This window comes from Ambystoma mexicanum, chromosome 12, assembly GCF_040938575.1.
Source record: "Ambystoma mexicanum isolate Mex_15411 chromosome 12, UKY_AmexF1_1, whole genome shotgun sequence".
NCBI classification, from domain to species: domain Eukaryota; kingdom Metazoa; phylum Chordata; class Amphibia; order Caudata; family Ambystomatidae; genus Ambystoma; species Ambystoma mexicanum.
In genome coordinates this window covers 176,601,858-176,618,878 of record NC_090936.1, presented here as the reverse complement: position 1 = coordinate 176,618,878, position 17,021 = coordinate 176,601,858, and the positions used below count along the sequence as shown (strand labels likewise).

The window sequence follows — 17,021 nt, the reverse complement described above, 5'->3', positions numbered from 1 at the left end:
TTCTTCTCTTCCTTTGCAGGTGATCCAGGATGCTGGCAGGCGTGGCACAAGTCAGGATGCAGGAGCAGACGCGGTGAGCGTCCAGCTGCTAGATGCAGAACACCGCGAAGCACGTGAGGCTGTTCGGGTGGGGTTTAAATAGCCTTGGAAGAAGTTCCAGGTATGTATCCTTCCTCCAATCAGGTATGTATCCTTCCCCGACCACGCCCGGATGGTAAATTAGTCTCACAGGTAAAGTAGTTCCTTTCAGGCCTCAAGGAGGCCGGGATCCTGCAGCATGGTCTGCATCAGGTAAGTGCACCCAAGCATTCCCATAATGAGCCTGGCGCCTATGGCGCCAGGACTGATGTCTTTTCTGAGCCTGGCGCCATAGGCGCCAGGACACTGTCCAAAGGGCCCCTATATAGGGTTGCTGGGTCCTTCCTTGGGGACTGGATGTCCGCTTTCGGGGACGCCGGGCTTGAACCGGCTCCCCGGGAGCGGGCATCATGACACCAAGTACGATTTCTTAGCTATAATGACTGCCTTTTTTTAAACTTTTTACTAGTGCTTTGTACATTTCTTTATCTGAATCGGTCAGCAAGCTTTCCCATCAATACAGAACTTTAATGTTTTTACTTTTAAGTTCTTGAAGATCCGAGAAAAACCACGAGTTGGTCTCTTTGTATTACCTTCTTATTTCTCCATGGCGTTCGGGTATTCACTGCTTTCTGAAGAGTGTCTCGCTATACATTAGTAATTTCATCTACAGAACACTCATTCATATTCTGCCGCATTGTACTAAGCCATGGATCCAATGCTTCAGTTTCAGATTGTAGACTTCTGCAGCAAATGTATTACTTTCTTTTCAGATATGATTTCAAAGTGGATAAAGGAGTGATCAGACCAGGGACAAGGGCTTACACTCTGGTTGGTGAGCATGGTGTTATGTCCAACCAACCAGTCAAGTGTATTCTCCCTTGTATGTGTAGGTTACTTGACAAATTGAGAAAAACCGAGGTCAGTAAAAGCTCTATTAAGTGACTTAGCTTGCACATCATTTTTATTGAGAAACCAATAATTATAATCACCAAGAAGGAAAACCTTAGAGGACAGTTTTAAAAAGGTTAAAAGAAGATCACATATTTGGTTAATAAAATTCTTCATATGAATAGGGGGTCGATATACACGAATGATATTCATGGTATTTTCACTGTGTAGTCTGATTTTAATATGGAGGATATCACAATTATCAACATTAATGGAGTAGACTCTCCATAGATCCAGAGAATATTTAAATATTATTGCTACTCCTCCACCTTTACCTTCCGGTCTATCCTGACATCAAATGTTGTAGCCTTGAGGTGTGGCCAGAGCAAGAGTGAGCCCCGCAGCTATATAGGACTCCTTGTTTCCGCATTTGTCAATATTCTGTGCAGATATAGAAGTGGAAACCTCAAGCGCATGTTTTAAAAGAGACTGTGTATTAAGTAATACATTTTAGGTTATAGGTGGTGTTGCCAGTAAACCCATTACACTCAGAGAGGCATAGTTACGTGACTCGAGTTAACATAGTCATTCATGTTTTTATTCTGCTCTTTGTTATTTATAGCAGGGTGTTCTGCAAGTCTGGTCTGTATTAGGTCCTCTGGCAGAGCGGAGGAATTAAGGTCTACGGAGGTCTTCGCGTTGCCCTCACCCGCATGAAACCTTTGTCTGGATAACTTCCTTACTGCCGCATTATTCGTTTGTTTTCCTATCTCAGTAGAGTTCATCTTATGCGAGTTAAAACAAGCAGGACTCCACATCATTTCCAGAAAGTGGGCCGTTCTACATACAGAGTTCGCTTTTTCTTTAGCAATCATGACGAAAATAGATGAAGCACTCATGTTGCCTAACCTGTATTCAGACACCAGAGAGCAAGTTATTTCCCCGCAGTCCCCGGAGTGCCACGGACCAGCGCAGACCGGCGCAGACCGGCTCAGTTCTTTCGCCCCGGTGCGTTCGCGCCTGGTTTCTAGTGATAAGCCGCTCTGAACTACAAGAAATCTGGGCAGTCGTTCAGAGGCAGCAGAAAAGCGTGTGTGCACAGTCTGACTGTTTTTAAATAGCCCAAGCAGCAATTATTAAAACAGATCACTTGTTTGAAAAAAGCCCCAATGTAAATGCAATACAAAATTTCCACACACTAAAAGCAGTAAAAAACGAATAAGCTAAAAGCAATTAAAAAGAGTATCAAATGTAGCAAAAAACGAGGAGACTAGCAGCAGCAAGTACAGTAAGCAACCTGGGTTTCAAGTTACTATATATGCCCTTCGTTTCATAAAAGACAAAGCTCAAGTCCAGTTTCCTGTGAGGTAGCATCCCTGTGGCTGTTCGAAGAAACATTGTTGCCTGAAGTGCTTTGTTGTTACAGCTGGGTGATGGCCAAGGCACGAGCGGGAGGGCACTGAAAGAGGAGAATTTACACTGCCAAGAGGACATGGCTCGGGAGAGACGTAGGAAACCTTCATTGAAAGCAGTCCAAGATGCAGCCCGTCAAAACCTGTTAATGACCAGACTTAGAATCATTCACCAGTACCATGCCCTCCACTCAGTGCTCCAGATAAGATTTTGAAGTCGGAGTATTTTACTGCCTATTTTTTAAAGTTAGGAGTAAAATGATTTGTAGAGAGTACACATTTAAGTCCAATTCCCAATGGGAGTATTTTACAAGTGTGTAAAAATAGGTTTTAACTGGAAAACAGTAATGATTTTGTAATAATTATTTGTTACCTAGTTCATGGACAGTAAAAGATGCATGATTACTTCTTCCAATCAGGCAGTAGTAATAGTAGTTTCTTCCTGTGCTACTGCGTTCACTCCTGGTCCAAACATATCCATGGTGGTGTGGTTGAAAGCAAAAGCACAAGGTTATGCGTGTCCATTTTCTATTTTTTGGGAGCATTTGCCTATTTTTAGGGAACAGAAGTGGCCGATGTATGCCTTATCCGTAGGTCTGCCTCCATTTGAAAGCCAGGAATGTGCCACAGTACAGGACTGCTTCCTCATTTTGCTCCCCCCCTCACATAATCCATCAAGTGCAGGTGAACCTTTAGTTTGTGGTGCTGCCTGAAAATACAAATGCGAAGGCCATATGGACAAAGACTGCCATATCTGGAACTCGACGTGTCCATGACCGAACCACTAGAACAAATCCAACTCAAGGAACCCGTAGAAAGTGGGGAGCAGTTCTGGTAACCCAGGCGCAGACCTCACTTACTTGAGACTCGAGCCATGCAGACACCAGAGGAATTACTCAACTTAATGGTGGGCCATTTAAAGACTTGGAAGTAATGCAGAATATTTGCAAGTAATCCAACCTAGCAAAAGCACATCAAGGCATGTGCACCGCTAGACAAAGGAAGAGAGAATTGAGAAAGATGACAGAAGAAGGATGGAACAAGGAGAGGGCTACATAGCAAGCTGGGCTCCATACCACTGAAGGCATTGGACAAGCTGCAAAGCAAAGTGGGTCCTATATTCCTGCAGCTAGGGCACGCTATGTGCTATATGCCTGGAAGCACCGTGCAAACTGCATAGGAAACTTCTATATTCCTGAAGGCATTGTGGAAATGTTGGAGCTGTAGAGCAAGCTGAGTGCTATAATCCTGGAGGCAGAGCAAGCTGGGCCCTATATCCGTGGATGCAGAGCATGCTGGGCAAAAGGCATTCTTTCCCTAGTCCCTTACATCTTATGATCATAGCAATGAAGCAGGTAAAACCTTATGGATTTACAGGACATCCCAAAGTCCCATACACAGTGTATTCCAAGCCATCCTGACCATAACAAGTGTATGTAGAGCAAAGCTGGATATGTCACTGTACACCCAGTCCTGTAACAGTCTCTCTGTACCTCTGACCCCTGCATGCTTGCTGTGTGCCCCTACCCGGTCCCCTGTGATGTCGCTGTGTACCCAGCCCATACGGTCCTCATGTACCATTCCCATCCATGTCCATGCCTTAGTGTCTCTAGACCATGTGCAGTAGCTAGTCGTCACTTTCGCGCTGCTCATGGCTTGTGGGAATGTCTCTACGTCCTCCCTCGTTGCCTCCCTTGTGAGGATGCAGCTTCCATCAAGCAATTACATCAGCTGTACACAACTGGTGCAGCCACGCACCCTACGACACTTACTCTCTCTACTGACCTGGACTGCGGTCCCCGAGGGCATGCGCACCCACAACCCCTTAGGTCTCCATGTTTCACTATAGCCCAGACCATCTTGTCACCGCGCCCTAACCGCTGGTACACTATGATGCAACTGTCGGCCAACCCCTTGGCTCCCGCAATGTCACTATGCGCCCCCCACTTCCCACCTGCTCCCCCAAGACATTGCAGTGTACCAATGCCCATCTGGCCCCCTGATCTCACTGAATACACGCAGACCTCTGGTCCCGTGATGTCTCTACACATCGTGCCCTCCATACCTGCTGCCTGCCCTACCCCGCCATCCGCTATATTGCTATGTACCCAGCCACCCCGTCCCCCATATACCATTCCAGGCATACACTCCTGTCCGTGCCTTAGCACATACACGGTCTGGGTTCTTCACATAGTACACATAAGTAGTGCACCCACGTACCATACGACAATTACTCTCTCTACTGACCCGGACTCCGGTCCCCAAGGGCCTTCAACCTACAGCGCTTTGAGGTCATACCAATGATATGTTATTTGGCATTTATATAGCACTCTATATATCATAAATGTGCCTTTTCCTGGTAGGGGGCTGGACAATTTGCAATCCCACAGCCAAATGACTATACATACACATTATTGCAAGCTCTAAATGCTTGTAGCACACAGCAAAGAACAAAAGTAAGCCTCCAGTTAAACAATGCTGAGGGTTCTACTAAGAAATCCAACCCCACGGCTGTTAAAGTAGTAACGAGTGGTTGTGTTTTTGATGAGGCAATTAAAAGCCAAGATTTTTTAAAACATACTTTTGTGACGCTGTTCAATGGAAGATGTGTATGAAAGAGGTTAGGTTTTGGGTTATCGGGATTTGGTGGATGGGGTAGATGTGGTGGAGGAAATGATGTTAGAGAAGCAGCTGCGAAGAGGGGATTTGAAGATCTGTGATGGAGACTGAAGTATGGCATTGGAGGGCGATGGACATAGGAAGAGGTGTAGATGGTATGCCACTCTGACTGAACCAGAGCCTCAGATGAAATGCCTAGCCCCGAACCAATACACGCCTCCCCCCCGTCCCGCCTTAGGAGGATCTTTATGTGATTGTCAACTCTCTGAGCATAAATCACCCTGAACCTTTGACGTACTGATAGTTGTATCTGCGCAGCTCCATCCCAAAAATGACATCTTCCCAGTCAGCAAGGACTGTAGATTCACTTTAGATCTGTGGATTTGCTTTAGTTTGTGCCAGTGTGAAAACTTAAGCATCCCTCACATTGCTGCTGTGAGCCTGTAGTTTGGCCCTGAAAAGCATGTGTGAACAAGGATGGCATATATTATTTGGGTGCTCACTCCAGCATTCAGGAAAAGAAGGGTGTGGGGGGCATCCCAGTGGAAGCCTGTAGACATTGATGACTAACTTGAAGTCCCACAGTAACAGAGTGGAAAAAACTATTAGGAGTAATGTAAATATTCAAATCTTTCACCTGGAAGCAAGAGAGGGTCATGTGAAGGAGCTCAAGGCTGTCTAAAAGGGTAAGGGTGGAGCATGGGCAATTTCGCCTGTAGCTTATTCATTGAAAGATGGAATTCCCTCTCCACCTCCTCTGTTTGGGATATGGGTGGGAAATTTGAATTGTGCCTTGGTGGATGAAAAGGAAGACTCTCTGTATGAGGAGGGGAGGATAGGGGGGGGGGGGGGGGAGTAGAGACTGAAAAAGAGCAGTATGATATTCCTCCACCTAAGCTTGGCCATCTTGTGCATACATAAATTTGTGCAATACTGGAAATGATGGAAATTTAAGGAGTAAATATTTAATTTAAATACTAGTGTGATGCAACATGTTTAAAATAAATTGTTAGTTGCTAATACACAACAGGCTGAATTTGTGTTCCTCAAGCATACTTATTACTAACAAATTGTTGGCTCATTTTCATCAAAATAACGAACATGACGAACAGGCATAATATAACTCACAAATCAGTGTTCAAACAGGGCAGGAAAATGTACGTTTGTGTAGTTTGGGAAAGCCAAGGAAGGGGCACTGTTGAGCTCTTGTGCATGCTTGTAAAATATAAACATTAGAAAACCAAAGTTTTAAATATCCCACTACACAAAACAAAAAAAACAACAGGTTTCACCATTATGCTCAAGTGCATACTGCTTACCTTTCTCTTGTCTTCATCTGCAGGATCAAATTTGAAAATGTTGCAGGTCTATAAAAAAGATAATTTTAGAAAAGCATTCAGGTAATGAGGATGTCTGATGAAATACAGGATGTAACTGTGTCAATAGAGTGATTAACAGGGAACATTCGCTATTGCTCAGAACTGTATTAAAACAAATAAGACATCCTAGTCCACAAGATAAATCTCTCTGGCACCATACTCGACTGGATGACTTGCTTCCTCTCTGACAAGACACACTCCATGCCCCCCCCCCCCCTTATTGATCTGACCCCACTCATGTCAAGTAGGAGTCCTGCAAGGCTCCTCACTATCTCCAATCCTCTTCACCACTCCTCTTCAGCCTATATGTTGAATCCCTTGGACAGACCCTTATCAAACATACATTGCCATCACAAATATACTTGAAAATGTCATCCCCTTCACAAATCTACACCCTCAAAACAAGTCGCTCCACCATCACCAACTGGATGGTCACCCGCTTCCTCAAACTCAACCCTTCCAAAAAAGAAAACCTCATCTGCCCCATCACCCCTCCCTCCCAAACCCCCTACCAAGGCACAAACCCAACCTCATCCTGTGAATCCAAGAACTCACCATGGACAACACACATCCCTCTGCACACCTGTTAAATGCCTTGGCTTCACTGTTGACCCTCACCATTCCTCAATACACCACATAGCTGCTGTTACCAAAAACATACAATTTACAACTACACCAATGCAGAAATCCGGCATATCCTTCGGCCCGCCAACTTCTGCACTGCAGACCCAGATCTGGTTCTCTCCAAGCTGGACTATGCACGTGCTCTCCTCACTCAACTCTCCAACAGCACCCTTGCCACCCCTGCAAGCCATACAAAACGCAGCTGCCAGACTCATCCTCCAGAGACCCAAACATTCATGCATCATCCAGCTCTTGGTCAGCTCCAATGGCTCCCCAGAGAATTGCCTTCAAAGTACAAGGAATTGTATTTAAAACCATCCACTTAAACTCCATCTTACCTTCCTGACAAACTCAAACTCATCACCATCACAAACACAAACACCAGACAAGCCAGACAACACCTTGTACAGATTCCACCCTGCAAACTCAAATGTACCCAAAAACAAGCATTTCCCCACCGGGCTCCCAGGCCAGGGGGCACCCAGGGTGTGGAACACTACCTCTATACATACGCACTGAATCCTCCACCACTTTCAGAAAGAGCCTAAAAACATACTTCTTTCCCCACACATAACCCTGCCCTCCTTCACTGCTATTACTTGTCTATCCTAATCTTCCTATCCTTTCCTGAAAACATTCAACTTCTTTTTTGAACTCCTTTCAATATTCGAACCATGTAAAGTGCTCCCAGACACTCTTGATAGGGCCAGCACTAAAACAAAATTCTAATGACATTAAATAAATGTTTAAAAAAATAAAAAATAAAAAAAAGTGGATGCATTTTACCCAGATGTTCGGAAAACAAGACAGTGCATATAGAACGTTTTCCACTAGATCTTGTTTTTTATGCACAAAAAAATAAATCTTACAAATCTGTTGGAGACATGCAACTCAATAGGACTCGCAAAGGTCTACTCTATAAATGTTGGTGGGTGATTAATCCTGTATCCTTAATCATTAAACTGAGATTCAAGACCAGACTGAAACAAAATAATTTTCAAAAACACCACAACAGATAGTCCACAGCCAGTGCAAAACCTGGATACTTACTCAGTGCTCTAAAGCTCCCAAAATTGGTAGAGGACGAGAAGAAAAACCTGGAAGGCACTCAGCAGTGTAAGAAAGAAAATCGCTGAAGAAGGGGCAAGACACTGGGCCTTCAATGGTTCCAGTCAGAATTCTACAGTACCTTCCTAGTCTATGCAGAAAGCAAAGAGGGAGAGAGCTGTCATGGCTCATCCGGTCATCCGTAATCAGTAAGAAAGGCAAGTTGGAAGAGGACTCTGCAAGTTATCGGCCAATATCTCTGATGCAAACTGATGTTAAAATCTATGGCAACACCATTGCTAACAGGCTAAAATCAGTTCTGTCAAAATTTCTTTCAAGAGCCAGGTTCAGTTGAGAAGTAATACAGAATATAAGGCTTCATGTTGAATTGTAGTCTTCCTTTTGATGACTGGCACCCTGGTGACACTTAGAACCCGGAGAAGGCTTTCAACAAGGTGGACCGTAGGGTACTGCATTAGAAACGGGAGGTGTACAGGTTTTGGGGAAACTGCAGCTTATGAAGCTCCTCTACATGGCTCGGAGGGATTGCATCACAGTCAATGATGTGATAGACGGGGATACCCGCTTTCCCTGCTGATATTTAATCTAGCCCAAGAACCACTCGAAGTGGCGATTCACTGGAGCCAAAACATTAGATGGCACCCTGATCTTCCATTTGCATCTGGACGTGTCCTTTCCAGAATGACTGAAAAAACGAAGGAACTTTGGGAGTCTCTTAGGGTATGAAATCAACCACAGCATGTTGTAGATCATGACCATGTCAACGGACTGTCACAAAGAGGGGAGGGGGTAGGAGGGTGGGGTGGAGAGTAGATAGGGGAGTCAGGTGTAAAACTGGCAGGTCAGATGCAAGAGGAAAAATTCAAATATCTGTGCAAAGGATTCCTGCGAGAGACCCTGCTTAAAGACATCAAAGACCACAGCCCGCTTGGAAAAACGGATTATTGGGAGCGTGGCTAGAGTTACTGCATGAAAGTGAATGGGCTACCTGGCATCCGGTATACATTAAGTGCCCTACCCATTAAAATGCCTAATGGAAAAGAACGGATATGCTCCTGAATAAGTTTCTCTGGGGAGGGTAGCATCATGTAGCCTATGTTCTGAAATATGATCTACAAAAGTGCCATAAAAATGTAATCTTTGATGTACTGGGTGTTAGTCTGAGCATTGCATGGTGCAAACACGAGTTACGGCTGCATAGCTTACCATAACCAGCGAATTTTTTGTTTTTAGATTTTGTGCTACAACCATAACGTCTCTTTAACAATGTTTTTTCCACTTAAGTTCAATGATTTAACTGAAGAGGTTCTTTCTGTTACAGCACTGTATACAAGTCATTACAAATTCCTCTTTAAAACATATGAAACAAAAAAGTTCCTTTAAACTATATTTTGCAGCGCATATTGAAATGTGTCACTTTGAGCAACACATGCTGTCGCTGCAAGTGAAGTGACTTCACATGAGGTTCAGCCATGCCCAAGTCCTTTCCATGGCTTGTGACCATGGCACATAGCCGCAAATGTGTTGGGGCATGAGCTTCAGTGTTGTTGCCGGCCCCCCCCGAAGCAACGCACAGCAGAGACGGGGCCTGGACTGCAGCCTAGCCCATTGGCCACTATAACCCAATTGTAGGCCTGTGTTCCACAGTTCATGACTTGGGAGTCACACTTTGACTATGAGATTCTGTCATGTTGCCTGCCCCACAAATCAACCCACAGTAAACATTGGCTATGTCATATAGACTGCCCCGGTAGGCCACTATATCCCCATTCTGGGGGCATGGGTCACTGTACATGGCTTTCACCCGTGGCCAGTGGCCTTAGCTGTGAGAAGTTATTTCCCCATTCAAGTCCATCTGGTTTATGAACCTTTTATGAACCCCCTCAAAACGTGCCCCCCTCTGTCGAAACCGCACCAAAAACCTTCACAACAAATTCGAAGTTGGGACTAGATTTTGTTTGCAAAGTTTTGTGCAGATTTGTCGAATGGCGCCAAAGTTATAAGCTGCCCAAAAAGTGCCCTTCCGATGGGAAAGCCAGTTCACCCATAATTGCAGGTCTTCGTCAAATTCGCAGAACATTGCAGAAATGTTCGTGGACTTGGGGGGTGAAGAACCAGCGCTGTCACAGGGTGAGGTGAGGCCCGGGGCAAAACATTTGGTGAGGCCCCTTCATTTTTTGCACTTGGCCAGCGGCACCGTAAACAAGTGAAGCGAGAAATCTCTACTTGAGTTTATTTATGGAAGAACTCGAATATGGTTTATTTTTATGACTGCAAATCAACTAAAGCAAAGCCATGTTTCTAAGATGAAGAAAGGTTTATTCCAGACTTGGTAACATATGCATTAAATATTTGCATGTATTTTATTTTTAGAAGGGCGAATAGAAAGCACTACACCTTTCTGGACTGGGACAGTTTGATAAGTTACTTTACTATGCAGCTAGTAGTTTTGACCATTGTGGCTGCATAAATATTGTTTAAATCGCACCATATTTTATCAAAAAACTCCCCCGTGGGTACTTTTCAGTCTGTCACAAAAGGAATAAACTGCCATTTGCGACTATGGCCACTTTTTCATTGGTGCCCAAGATAATTATTTGCCCGAGTCCTACCCAGTCCTACCCTTGTGATGGTCATGCCTGGGAGACAGGTGTACCGTGTTCCCCCTCCTTCAATGTTCCCCCTCCAATCGTTGGATGTATCACAATGTTTATAAAAATCCTACATAGGCAGCCACTGCACAGTCTCCACGTTTGCCACAGTGATGTGTATGGCAGGTCACCCAATCCCTATACTTTCTTCCAGTGCCTCCATTACGAACATTGCTCCAAAAGACTAAAAAAACCTCTTCAAGCCAATGTAATTTAGTATGAATTGGGTTAATGCAGCCATGTTTATTCAGGCCTGCAATGAGTCCAACAGGTGAGTTGTGAAAAGGTTGCCTTTGGGAGAGACTTGAAAAGGGGAGCCCTAAATACAGAACATTGTCATAGTCAAGACGGACGTGTCACAGCAAAGCATTTGGCACTGTTGAAAGTAGTGAATGCATTATCTTCAAGGGCTTATTAGAAATAAATATTGATATCAACTAAACCTGTGAAGATGTGCTCAGTTGCTTAAATTGTGCACATCCTGGTTTCACCGTTTAACCAAAGTGTGTGATCCTTGGCAGATCATATAATCACACTGGGCCTCATTACGAGCATGGCAGTAGCCGTGCCTGTATGGCAGTCACGGCTACCGCCATGCTCACTACAGGCCCCGCCACCCGCGGTTGGGCAATAACCGACCCATTACGAGATGAATGGGCCGATTCACGAGTTCTGCTCGCAGGTGCCGCACTGCCCGGCAGGTAAGACCTGGCGGGCTGTCAGGGACCCACGAGCAGAACTTGTAATGCGGCGGGACAGTATGAACGGTGCCGGTGCCTTACCGGCACCGTTCCCGCCACCGTTATAATGAGGCCCACTGTGTCTTATCTGCAGATCTGTGATGCACTTCAGAGAATATGTTAATATATCATGCTGTTTTTTAAATAAAGCCTAACTATAGAGTTGCTCCGAATATAACAATACCTATACAGTAGACACAACTGTTGGCTTTGTCTGTGTTCGTTTTTAACAGAACTTCAGTTCAAGGAACCAATATAAGTCAAGTGGCTGAAGGCATCATAGGTAAAGCCATTTTTATTACACCAGTAGCACATTCATAGTTGCAATTAAGCCATTAGCTCTCAGACTGCTTCGAAATAACACTGACAAGTTTGATGTTACTGCTTGATAGAACTGGGTCAAAGATCTCAGGGGGATTTGTTTTTATGTGGAGGAGCAGGTAGCTGGTGGGAACGGCCATAGGAATTGACATGCCCAGGGACAGTCAACAGGAGGGTAATGAAACGCGCTCACGCTGTGTGTCCTTCCTCACCTGTCAACTCCATCCTAACTGTGCTCCAATACAAGTGTCCGTTTATAGGTGGCGCTTTGGCACCAAGTAATAGCTAAAACTAAAAATGGCCTAAAGTGTAAGGGAGAGGGTGGGGAGGATAGAGAAATAAGCAAAGGAGGGGGAATAAAGGTAGAGAGGGAAGGGAAACAGGGTATGTGAGCCACAGGGGAGAGAGTGAAAAAACCCACTAACTGCTCGCCCACTATTGCTAGACTACCATTTCAGGCCACAGACAGTGCCACATTACCACGGCTTGCACTCGGGCGGTCATGCAGGATTCGCACTGCCTGTCTATACCATGTCCCACCAGGCCTTCTCGAAGCATTCCATGGCTACTTCGAGGTCAAGGAAGGGGCATTTCTTGGCATTATGTGTTCTGCCACACTAGATAACCATCATAGATTAACCTTTAGTTTCGATAGTTAGCAATTCGTATGTACATACATGAATATGTGCAATTTCTCTTCTTCATGTGCTGACCCAACATCATTCACACTCGTCCTGTTATTTCAGCTGCCTGCTGATCTTGGGCCACGCTTCCCCACAAGGTTTTTATCCAGAAAATCATTAGCCGCCTCTGGGGAAGATGCACATCTCAAACAAACAAAAAGCGTTGTAGGCTACTCGCTGGCATCAAATCTGCCATTCTCTCAGCTCCTTCTTAACCCCTTAACTGGCAGGCTATTATGCAAGTCTATGCAAAAAGGACGAGCTGCGAGCATACTCGTCCTTGGCACTTTGTCACGGAACAGTTGGTCGGTTTGTTCCGCTATCTTTAAATTGGGCAGATTAACATGGTAAGCTCAAATTTGGAAAGTCCATAAGATGTCCATAACAAGTATTTGCACCCGACAGTTGACACTTGGCCAATCAGGATTATCAAACAGTGGGCATTATTTAGTAATAGATACCAGTATTCCGAGCATATTGACTGGCTGCTCACAACCCAGCCTCTACACATTTCCTCCTACCTTCAAACATCCACCCATCCATGGCCAAGTAACTCACCCGCCTTTGATGCCAAGCCATGGCACCAATCCTCTCCAATGACCACTCCTTGGATTGTACAAAAATGCAAGACGAGCACCCCGGAGAGCCCATCAGCCCTTTCCATGGCAACCATCTTTGTTGGGTGTTGTCACAAAAGAAAAGGTTCTTTGCATTCCAGTTTGGTGCGCCACAGCAGATGGTGACATCACACCACCCTTTCTTTACTTTGGCATATCAACCTGGTACTGTCCATCAAACTCAAAAGCATGGCTTAAGAAAACAATCTTGGTGGGCACTGAGCAATAAGAAAGGTAATTGGGTTAGATCAGTTAAATGGCGACTGAAAGGGGTTAACCTTTTGTTGAAATTTACAAGCCAGCCATAAAACGTCACTCTTGCCACCTCAATTCTATTCAGTCACATACATGACAGTCAACTGTCAACTATGGGGGGGGTGTCTGTGTGTGTGTCAGAAATGTAATAATCTTGGAGTCAAAACTTGTAGAAAGGAAATCAGACAGAATATTACTACAGCACAGTTGTAGAAATTATCAGCGACAAAACAACAACAAAAATGCAACATTGGCCTGTAGCATGGGACATTTCTGCAAAACCTGTAGGGATGGTTAGCCCTAGCCAACTGGCAGGCATGAGGTGTAGAGAGGTTGTGGGAGGCGTAGTATGTGACCAAGACCTACGAGTACCATACCTGATCAAAGGAGAAAGTATGGCTGCCATGCCTAGACCATGCTCCTACTGTCCCATTAATAGTATAGCAGCCCTGCCGAGAAGTGCCAGTAAGGTACAAATGAGAAATGTAGAAGCCGTCGAGTAAAGTGGTAGGACTGCCCCAATACATGCAATCCAGCTCTTCTGTGAAGTGCATGCTGTTCACTCTTAATGTAGCGCTAAAACAACTGCTGCCATATTAAGCAGATGAGAAGTGTCTGTAGTTGCCCATTAAATCAAATGTATTGCAGTCCTGTTATGAAATGTCAGGCCAATATGTATGACATATATGAACCGTCTTTGGACGCACAAGGCATTATGTTATGGGTTATATTTAGCAGCGGGTCTTGAAGGTCTTAGGACAGTCAGATAGATCTGTAAGAGAAATACGGGGCTGCGTTCAAGAAAAAACACGTGTGTAATGCCACTCCCTCAACAGGGCTACTATACTATTAACATGACAGTAAGAGCTTTTTTAAAAGAACAGCAGCATTTAGTTACTTACATTTGGTCAGATACTCCGATTCTCTCTCTACTGCAGGCCTGGCGCTGCAGCCAGCAAATCAATGGAAACTCGCACCTCATACAAAATTACACCCCATGAACCAGGTAGCCGTGAGGGCCGCCCTGAGCATGAGGCCTGGGGCAGATTGCCCCCCCGCCCCACCCTTGCGACGGCCCTGTGAAGAACCACCAGATTTGTTCCCTTTTATGGGCATATTACACCCCATCTTCACCCACTCACCTCTCCAGAGGTGGTTTCATTTGAAAGAAAAGTGCACTGCGTCGTTCAGGGGCCAGCGGTGCAGGTTGCGAATCCAACTTGACAGTGGTTACAAAAGTTGAGATGTATGTTTCTCAATTGACCAATTAGCACCTTTATGCGATATCCGCCTATGTTACGCGGCTCTGATTGGTTCAGAGGTGTCTGTGGGCACCGAATAAGGAAGGGAGTCCACGGATGGAGATATACTATTTTTTAACCTATTTTTTGGTGTTGAAAACTTTATCTATATTTTCCAATAAAACAGAACAGGATCAACAATAGGTAACAATTCTCAAAAGTTTTAACATTAGCATTTACAGAAAGTACAAACTATCAATGAGTTAAACAAAAAAAGTTGAGTGCAGATCCAGGAAATTACGCCGGTGATAATTATTCGGCAAAAAATGTTTGGTCATTTTACAATCAATTTGAATACATAGTGAGTAACAGCTAGTGCAATACTTGATTGTGTGTCCTCTATTATTTTTCATAGAAGTTGCTGTTAGCAGGTTAAGTTCTTTCAGTTCTCTCTATTTGGTTGCATACCAAATACCTAAGTTGCTTTAAGGCTGACATCAGCAAAATTGTTACGGTTATCAATGAGTTAAATGAGTAATTGCTAAAAGATTATAATTATCCAATGAGCATATTGACAAACATACCAATACCCTATTGTCGTTAACCCTCTATACACAATTAGTAAATGTGTTTAAGATCTAAAACCAAGAAAAAAGAGGGAGGGAGAAAACATGGAGAAAAAAAATAAAAATAATAAATAAATAATAAACTAAGCACCCCACATAAAACATACAAGCCCCACACTCAGCGTGCCTTATATTTGTCATAACCCACATGAACACGCAGCTTTCAGATGTCATTCACTAAACCCACTTCTATGCACCATACAAATCATTAAAGGGTGACCAGATATCCAAATAAAGTTCTTCCTGATTTCTCTGATAATACATATACTTTTCAAAATCTGATTACAACTGCATATCATTGACCCAATCTTCCACCTGCAGCTTTTTCCTAGTTTTCGACAAATCGAAAATCTCTATCTGATAAAAGAATTGTTGACAAGGGTGTCCTCGGGAAGCTTATCGACAATACTGTATCCAACCAATCTAACATATCCCCCCAGAAACTCCAATTCCACATCATGTGAACCATAGTCCTTTCCTTTCCCACATCCCCAGTATACTCTAGGAGACCAAATCCATGCATACGCACAGGCGTCCGATACAGACCACCCAGAATTTTCTTATGAACTAGGCGCAAGTTCAAATCCAATTTACTCCTATAACCCGCCTGTAGTATCTTCCCCACCATTCGTCTTCCGAAATTGGGCACTGGAACTAATTTTTCCATTTTTCTTTCAGTCTACCCATGACCAACATTTGGGCATTTTTAAAACATCTACTGGATGCATTTTTTGCCAAATTTGCAAACGCACGCTTTTGGGACCGGGCCGCGGCTCTACACACAAATTAGGTGCAAATCCATGAGACCATTCGGGCTGTAGCTGTGAGCTGTAATCCCCATTCACATCTATACGGATTACAAAAAGTTTGGGATGCCCCTAAAACTTTGCCCCCCTGACGAAACAGCATAAAACCTTGCAAAAACATTCAGTCTGGTCTATACATTTGTGTGGATTTGAACGGCACCAAAGTTATAAAACCACGCAAAACTGCACTTCCTATGGGAAAGCCAACTTAAAAAGAACTACAGGGTCGATACCGCAGACCCTGTAATGTGCATATAATTCATGGCACCTGCAATACCTGGAAATAATTTTCTTATTAAAGACTAGTTTTGACATCACAATTGACCTATAATAAGAAAATGACATCACAACTGCCCTGTAATCAATTATTACGCTTTAGTTGCAAGGTCACAATGCTTGCTGCTTGAGCCAGCAGAGAATTCCAGCTGTAACTGCAGCAATTAATTGAAGCCGTAAAAAGATTTTCAAATTCCTTGCTTGCAGAATAGTTTCCCGTGACTTTACAGCAATGAATTAACAAGGAACGGTTAGTGGTATAATGCTTACTTGTGCACTGCTGGAGTTTACCACATGAGAACGAATTTTCGTACTATTACTTATTTTAAAAGCACAAAATACATTTTGTTAATCTGCTCAATCTATTTTTCTGCAACACATCAGGAAATGCATTTTTTTTCATATCCAGACATATTATTTATTGATTATATTAATCGGCAACATCTCTTGCATTATATTAAGCAAGAGACGAGGCATTAAAAAGGGAAGGACAGTGTGAGGCCAAGTATTACAAGAAATTAAATCCCCCTTACCATACATAAAAAGGATATTGCACGTTTGCTTGGAGTTCTGAAGAGGGGGCCCCTGGAATGGCCCTCATGTCCCATATGCGCATGTCAGTCCGAAGACTGAGAAGTGACCAATGAAACTCGCTATTCGGCCAACCACCTAGCGCTCCAGTATATATCACATATGGAAAGATATGCTCTCAGACAACCATTCAAACCATACCC

At 44.0% G+C, this 17,021-nt stretch overlaps 1 protein-coding gene across 2 annotated transcripts in view; it reads right to left on the bottom strand.

Annotated features, from left to right (window-relative positions):
- Positions 1-17,021, bottom strand: part of RIC8B (RIC8 guanine nucleotide exchange factor B) — an 867,363-nt gene that overhangs the window by 760,586 nt on the left and 89,756 nt on the right. For both annotated transcript variants that reach the window (XM_069628263.1, XM_069628262.1), the window contains one exon: positions 6,320-6,367. In XM_069628263.1, the coding sequence (XP_069484364.1) occupies positions 6,320-6,367 (48 nt within the window). The remainder of the gene's footprint in view (positions 1-6,319; positions 6,368-17,021) is intronic.